We start from the raw sequence: 8,552 nt of genomic DNA, 5'->3' as shown, positions 1-8,552 counted from the left end.
GATTTTGGGCACGCACACACACACACCTGGTGTTTCAAGCTGGGTCTGGACCTGAGCTGTGGCTGACTACGTGGGAGTTCAACTACGTAGCCATTATGCTACCTGCTGGTCCTCAGAACAGGGCCTAGGACATGGTAAATAAACGCCTTAGGAATATTGGATATTATAAAACAACAGCATGGGACCAGCAGATGGTGTAATGGGTATCTGCTGGATTCCCACATAGTTGACCATGGTTCGAGTCCTAGACCCAGCAGCTTGAAACTCACTCCAGGTGCATGTGCATGCGTACCCAAAATCCTGAGAGGAGACTGGAGAAAAAGGGATTGCAATGTGGACATTTCCCCTTGGGGGTGATTTCTCGCTTTCTGTCTCTCTGGTGAGCACAACATCCTATAGCAAAAACCTCTCTAAAAATATAGGGGGACCAGCAGTTGGCATAATGGCTGTCACTGGACTCCCATGTAGTTGACTGTGGTTCGAGTCGCAGACCCAGTGGCTTAAACTCACGCCAGGTGCAGGTGTGTGCATGCCCAAGATCCTAAGAGGAGAGAAGAGAGGAGAAAGGATTGCGGCGTGGCTATCCCACTTAGGGGGTGACTTCTCGCTTTCTGTCTGTCTCTCTCCATCTTTCTGGCGAGCACACGCACCCCATAGCAAAAACCTCTCAAAAAAAAAAAAGAAAAAGAAAAAGAAAAAGAAAGAAAATAACAGCATGGACAGTATTCTATGTGCCCAAGATAGTGTTAAAACTATGAGAGCTGTCCCCACTTCAGTTAGAAAAAAAGGCAAGGCAGGGCTAACTGTTCCACAGTTTAATAATGTTCATCAGTGCTCCACATCTCCTGCAGAAATGCTGAAACAAACTAAAAGAAATCCCTACCGTGGTACCAGCACGCGGCATGGTTGTTAAGGCTCTGGACTCCCACATAGCCAACCGTGGGTGAGTCCCGGACCTAGTAGCTTGCTTTCTCACTTTCTCTCTGAATCTCTCGTTGGTAAGGATATGTATCCAATGGGAACTTAAAATAATAATTAAATAAAATTAGATTTAAAATTATTTTTAAAAATTCCTAATGTTTCTCAAGAAATTTGGAAAATTTCTGACCTTGAAATGGACAACCAAACACATCAGGAGCAAACTGGAGAAAAAGAGTAGAAAGCTAAAAAAAAAAAAAAAATCCACAAAACCCAGGAGCAAATCTTTTATTTTCGCTTCCAACAAACTCACTTCCTGTTATTTTGTCCAGCTGTGTCACCTAGGGTAGAGAAGTATATCCCCGTATTGATTGAGAAGATGTTTTTCAATAAAGATTTTAAATAAAGCAACTTTAAAATCCACCAACAGGGTTTTTTTTTTTTCTTCTTTTTTTGCCATAGTGTGTATGTGTATAAGAAAGACAGAGACAGAGAGGGAAAGTAAGAACTCTCCCCATGGGGGGATGGACACGCCACTGTCCCTTCTTTTCCATTCTCTTCTCAGGATTTCGGGCATGCACACACATGCACCTGCTGAGAGTTTTCAAGCCACTGGGTCCAGGCCTGAACCATGATTGGCCATGTGGGATCCAGCATCTTAATCTCCTCGTCACCTGTTGGTCTCTGAGGGGTTTTATTTTTTTATTTTTTATTTTTTTAGATTGAGAGCAATGTATGCTTAAATTACTAGCGTAGAAAGCTAGTGATTGAGGTTTTCAGTAAATTTGAATTTATTCACCAACTGAATACATTAACCTCTTATTCGTAGATAAATGTACTCATATAAACTGTTTAAAAGCAAAGCCTGGAATTTGGGAAGAGCAGATAGCATAATGGTTACGTCACTGCACTCCCAAGTAGTTGACTGCAGTTTGAATCCTGGACCCAGCGGTGGCTTAAAACTCACGCTGGGTGTGTGTGTGCATGCCCAAGATCCTGAGAGGAGAATAGAGAAGGGACCGTGGTGTGGCCATTTACCCTACTAGGTGATTTCTTGCTGTCTGTCTCTCTGGTGAGCACATGCGATCTATAGCAAAAAAATCCCTCAAAAGAAAAAAAAAGGCAGCACAGCCTGGACCTTAATAAACACCTGAATGTTAAATACTAGGTGTTATCATTACTACATTTATTTCATGTTGGACAATTCTGACTTTTGAATACAACATCCTTGCTGCATCTGAATGGCGAAAAGTCTTACTTGTAGGTAAAGCTTACAGTGACTTTGGGAACCAGCAGTTAGCGTAATGGCTATGTTGCTGGACTCCCACGTAGTCGACTGTGGTTCGTGTCCCGGACCCAGTGGCTTAAAACTCACACCGGGCGCGTGTGCGTGCGTGCCCAAGATCCCGAGAGGAGAATGGAGGAGAAGGGATTGCGGCGTGGCCATCCCCCTGGGGGGTGATTTCTTGCTTTCTGTCTCTATGTCTCTCTGGCGAGCGCAACCGCCCTATAGCGGGAAAAACAAAACAAAACAAAACAAAACAAAACAAAAAAAGCCTCTCCAAAGCTTACAGTGACTTTGTGTTCACAGGTTCAGACGTGTCCTAAGGGCCAGGGGGGTCAGGAGCAAACCACTCAATGTAGAGTGGGAGATTTTAATTCCAATTCCTGCTCTGTCTCTCTCTCCTCTCTTTTCCCTTTTTGAAAATGCCAGAGAGGACACACATTGACTAGAGAGAGCGAGAGAAAGCATCCCCCAAGGGGGCATGTTCACGCTGTGCTCCGTTTCCCTCCTCTTCTTCCCATCAGGATTGTGGGGCATGCATGCACACATACCCAGCATGTTTCTCAAGCTGCAGGGCGAGGATCTGAATCCCGGTCAGTCATGCAGGACCCAACTCCCGAAGCACAGAAGCTGACTGTGTGTGGGTCCGGCCCCCTGCTCTGTCTCTTAAAAAGTCTTGAGAACACAGGCCAGTCTAAATCCCTGTGATCTTCATTTTCCACCCTGTTTGTAACAAGGGGGATAATACTGTAGTCCCCTAATTTACATAGCTCTTTGAGGATTATGTTTTTCAAAAGATGTATTAATTTTTAAAAAGCACAGCACATTCCCCATTATCAATGTGGATCCCCAAATGAAAAGCTGGTTCAGTATAGATCAACCACTCTATTCCAGTTAAAGAGAAAGAGAATAAAAATGAAGGACAAAGAAAGATGAATCGAAAGTTAGCATTACTTTTTTTTTTTTTTTAAAGAAAATCTTTCTCCTTAATTTTATGTAAAAGTAAATCCTTTTCAGCCTGTGATATTCTTTGAAATTCTGAGTAAGTTCATTTTCACTTCCTTTCATTCACAGATTTTCATTAGGGGTCATAGTCCAGTGACCTTCAGGGTCACAGCCTGGCCAGGGCACGCCCTCCCCAAATGCAACACCTTATCTCTGTAAGCAGAGAAGCAGGAAACGGAGCCCAGCTTTCCTGTAGCTGCTCATTTTCATTCTGAAGCCTGTCTTGGCCCTTCCAGGGTGTAGCCACTAGCCCTCTGCTCAGCTCTTCTGAGGCTGCTTGTGGAGCCTGAGCTGGACAGCTTTTCGATCTGTCCTACACAGGAGAGACAGAGTCTGTGATGTGTGGCCCATTACGCCCTTCCCAGGCATGAAAACGGTGACATTCAACTAAGGATTCCCTGAGTGAACACTCAGAAACTGTATGTTATAGGACTGGCCAGTAATGCAGTGAAGGTGGCTGGATCCCACGTGGCTGACTGCATGATTCAAGTCCTGGACCCAGCAGTTTGAAAAACACACCAAGCTTGTGTGTGTGCATGCCCACCCAAAATCCTGGGAGAAGAAGGGACTGCAGCATATGGCCATCCCCACTAGGGGGATGCTTTCTTCTCTCCTACACTCTCTCTGTCTCGCTTCAGTGAGTGCACAGGCCCTGTAGCAAATTAAAATCAATCAATCTATCAATCAAACTAGGGGCTGGCAGGTGGTGTGGTGGTTAAGGTACTGAACTCCCACATGGCCGACCATGGTTTGAGTCCTGTACTCTGCAACTTGAAACTCGTGCCAGTCACATGTGCATATCTGCACAAAATCCTGAGATGGGGAGGGGGTGATCTCTCACTCTCACTCTCTCTGTGTCTCCAGCAAGCACACATGAGCTATAGCAAAAAATATCTCTTCCAAAAAAAGAAAAAAAACTGGGACAAGTAGATGCATAATTGTTACGTCACTGGACTCCTACATAGGTGACCGCGGTTTGAGTCCCAGACCTGGAGGCTTCAAATGCCAGCATGTGTGCTTGCGTGCCCAAAATCCTGAGAGGAGAATGAAGGAGAAGGGATTGCAGTGTGGCCATCTCCCCTGGGGGGGGCGCATTTCTTGCTTTCTGTCTCTGTTTCTGTGGCGAGTGCATGCACCCTATTGCAAAAATATCTCTACAAAAGAAAAACAAAACTATATTTTTCATTACAGACTGAACAATATCTAAGGAAAATTAGGTAAGTAATTTACCTTAAAATTCACAAAAAGAATAAATAACTAGTTCACATTATGTTTACTTAAGTATCATTTACAGCAACCTAAGAGAACTCTGAATATAAAGGAAAAGTCTGATACTAAAGATGACAGAGTGAGTGGTTAGCTCACAAACTGTAACTACTGTCTAGAAAAGTTAAGATTAGTTGAGTTCCGTTTGAAGTGGTTTGCCTTAAATGGCTTAGTTTACAGAACTGATTGTTTTAATTATTCCATAGGAATTACATTTTTTGCACCAATGGTACAACTTGTTGAGAAAATCTTCTGCTATAAGGGACCAGCAGATAGCATAATGGTTACATCGCTGGACTCCCACGTAGTCGATGGCAGTTCGAGTCCCAGACCCAGTGGCCTAAACATCACACCAGGCAAGTGTGCCCAAAATCCTGAGAGGAGAAATGGAGAAGGGACTGTGGCATGGCCACCCCCCTGGGGGAAGGTGGTTCTCACGTTCTGTCTCGCTGGTGAGTGCATGCACCCTGCAGCAAAAATGTCTCTTAAAGGAAAAAAAAAGAAGAAGAAAATCTTCTTCTATAATACGGAGGATCACATCATGTTTGTTATCTTTTTGTTTTTTTTTAAGAGAGATTTTTACTATGGGGCATTTTTCTCTCTCACTGGAAAACAAAAACAGAGAGACAGAAAGAAAGCAAGAAATCACCCCCCAAGGGGATATCCATGCCACAATCCCTTCTCCACCATTTTCCTCTCAGGATTTCGCGCACACACACACACACACACACACACACACACACACACGGCATGAGTTTCAAGCCACCGGGTCCAGGACTTGAACCATGGTGGACTATGTGGGCGTCCAACAACATAACTACTATGCCATCTGCTGGTACACGTTTGTTATCTTTTAACAACTTAAAATTCCTTAAGTATGTATTTGTCCCTGATATGGATTTATGACTCCCATTATGAATTTGTCAAAGCTTCTGGAAGTCTCCAAGAAATGTATATAAACTATCTTAAAACTTAGGACCAGCAGATGGCATAATGGCTACATCACTGGACTCTCATGTAGTCGACTGTGCTTTAAGTCCTGGGAGTGGCTTAAACTCATGCCAGGCACGTGTGCATGCGTACCCAAGACCCCAAGATGAAAATGGAGGAGAAGGGATTGCGGCGTGGCCATCCTCCCTGGGGTGGGGGGTGATTTCTCACTTTCTGTTTCTCTGTCTCTCTCTATCTTTCTTGTGAGCACACATGCCCTATTGCAAAAACCTCTCCAAAAGAAAAACAAAAAAAACAAAAACTGAAGATTGCAGACTCAGCAGATCTGTAAACTCAAAAGTATTTTTTTGCATAGAATTAGAAAAACTTTAAAGACCCTTGCAAAGTGTTAAATGCTAAAGGATACTAAACTATGATTGAAATTAACTAGCTTGACCTTAGTTTGGGGTCTACTTTCTGTTTCTTCCAGTCAGCAGGATCTGGTTAAATTGCCTTATCCTTCTTTCACAAATATACCCGTTAATATCTTTTTTTTTCCCCTGGGGAGTGTGTACTTGCCAGAGAGAAAGATGGAAAGTGAGAAATTGCCCCCTGGAGGGGATAGTCACGCTGCAAAACCTTCCTCTCCATTCTCCTCTTGGGATTCTGGGAACGCACACACAAGCTTCCAGGATGTTTCTCAAGCCGCTGGGTTCTGGACTCAAACTGCGCATTAGGCTAGGTAGGACCCAGCTGCCTTAACCACCATGCCACCTGGCTGTTGTGTCTCCCTACCTCCCACTCCCCCGCCCTGGTTAATGTCTTACACTGCTCCAACCAGTGTGAAAACTCCCTCCCTCTTAAGCAGAACCGGGCTACAAACCTGTTATCATCTGCTGTGCGTCATAGGGCTCCATGTAGCCGTCGTTCTCGCCTACCCTCTCCGCGTCCCTTTGACCCTTTGTACGTTTGGCATCATAAGGGTCTGCATAGTCTTCTAAGATGATAACCTGTAAAAGAAGAGGACAGTTGCTAAAGCTTAGACCAAAATGGCCATGCTATCAAAATGGAGACTGAAATCTCCTGCAGATCCAGAGGGCAATGTCTCTAACTGGATTTGAACGGCTTCTGCACTTGACTGACTTTTGCAATGCATTCCCACAGGCCACAGTCCACCAGAGTTCTGACTGACATCTGAGTCAGGGCATTTACCATCCTCAACGTAAGGGGCCTGAAGAGTGCTGGGGTGCTACAGTCCTGCTCTGTGGCAGCTGGGTGACAAGGAGGAAGGTAGGGAACTCTTTTCAGAGGAAGCTCCAGGCTCTACTCCACAACCTCTAATCACAGTCTCCAGAGTGCACTTCCAGAGAAGTCCCACTGGAGCTGGAGGATAAACAACGGAGGACAGGAGAGGAGGGTCCTCGGCCAGGGAGGAGATGGCCTAGGAAACCGCAGCTATCCAGCAGTGGCAACCACGAAGACAGCCAGGAGACCACTGGGGGCTGTGATTAGCATTCACTCAGCCCATTCTTCCTGCCTCCCCACTGCACGTTCTGCAGCTGCAAGGCACAGGTGGAACTGAGGGCATACTCGGACCGTGGCTTCCAGGTCCCTATGAGCTAACCAGTCAGGCAGACCACTGAGAAGTCTGTGAGCTGGGTGCTTGCCCATCTTCCCAGTCTTCTGCTCAGTCCCTTGCACATGGGAGACACACTAACTATCTGTTGAAAGAACAAATGGAGGAATGAGCACAAGTGCCCCGTGCAGGCAAACACCTGTGCCTCGCAGGTTGCTGATTCCATCCGGGTAGGCTGCATGCTTGAAGTTCGCAAGAGAAAATAAAAGTTTAGGTCTTGGGGAGTGATTGCCTAGACTGGAGCCTGAAAGCTTGGATGGAGCTCTTCTTTCTCCCCCTTTCACGCAGGAAGAGAGGTTAAATGAAACCAAGCCAACTGGTCCCTGTAAGAATGCAATGAGCCCCTTCATGTGGTCACATGCCTTTTCTTGACTTTCCCACACTGGACAGCACCCAGAGAACCTCAAGTGTGCAAGCAGGAAACACCTTCTCTGCAGATCTGTTGTGTCCTAAGGGCATTTCCTTTTGTATTCTGTATCCCCCACAGCCCTCCAGGCCCTGTGTGTGCCCCTTATCCGGTAAGACTGATGCAGGACAAATGACCATGGAATGAATGAAAAGCCTGTGATCCCACCCCCACCCCCAGCCCAAGCTTGTTACTAGGTGGACCTGCAGGGAATGATGGGACTTCCAAACTGGCAGAGAAGGCCCACGGTCAAGACACCTCCTGAAGCTTTGAAATCCATAGTTAGAGGTTACCAATCCTTTCGCTCAAGAAGGATCAAAGTCGTACTTGTACAAGTTTAGCTTTCCAGTTCCCCTGGATGTCAAGATATTTAAAAAGCCACATCTGGGGCTGGCAGGTGGCAGGGTGGATAAGGGTGCTGGACCCCTACATGGCTGACCGAGGTTCAAGTCCCAGATCTGGCAGCTTGTTTTCTCACTTTCCCTCACTCTCTCACTCTGTCCCTCTCTGGTCAAATCAAAATAAATAAAGTTACTTAAATTAAAAGCCACATCTACAAGGGAGTTAAATTAAACAAAGGAGGGAATATTTCATTGGATTGCTCTCCTAAACTGCTAACAAAATTCAACGGATAGCACATTTCTATAAAGCTCCCTCCCCTAGAAAAAGGATCTTTCAAGGAAAACAAAATTCTAATACTTTTAGATGATCACTTAGGGGGTCACCGAATGCTATTTGGGACGGCCTCGTCACTGAGATATAAAGCAGCCTAGGGTATAGCGGGGTCATTAAGGCCCCCTCCCACTGAAAGGTGGTCCAAGGCTTACTCTTACCGCGTCTTGCTGCTTCATAACCTTGCCCTTGTCCAGCTCCGGGCCCAGGGAGGACGGAGACGAGGACGCGGACGAAGAGCTGCTGCTGCTGCCGGTACTGCTGGTGCTGCTGGTACTGCCGGGGTAGCTGCCCTTCCCGTTCTTCTCCTGCGTGTCCACCTTGATGAGCCTGTTGATGTAGGTGCTGCAGCCCGAGCTCTTGGCCGCGCCCCGGTGGGGCTCCTCCTCGGTGGTCCGGGAGTTCTTGCGGCCCTTGCCCGCGGCGGCCTGAAT

At 46.2% G+C, this 8,552-nt stretch overlaps 1 protein-coding gene across 1 annotated transcript in view; it reads right to left on the bottom strand.

Annotated features, from left to right (window-relative positions):
* Positions 1-8,552, bottom strand: part of SHE (Src homology 2 domain containing E) — a gene marked incomplete at its 5' end in the record, with an annotated part of 29,042 nt that extends 20,490 nt beyond the window's left edge. The window contains 2 exon segments of the mRNA XM_014589728.2: positions 6,288-6,414; positions 8,280-8,552. Coding sequence (XP_014445214.1) covers positions 6,288-6,414; positions 8,280-8,297 — 145 coding nt within the window.

Source organism: Tupaia chinensis, unplaced genomic scaffold (genome assembly GCF_000334495.1).
Source record: "Tupaia chinensis unplaced genomic scaffold, TupChi_1.0 Scaffold000374_1, whole genome shotgun sequence".
Classification (NCBI taxonomy): domain Eukaryota; kingdom Metazoa; phylum Chordata; class Mammalia; order Scandentia; family Tupaiidae; genus Tupaia; species Tupaia belangeri.
This window is presented reverse-complemented; position numbering and strand designations above follow the sequence as displayed.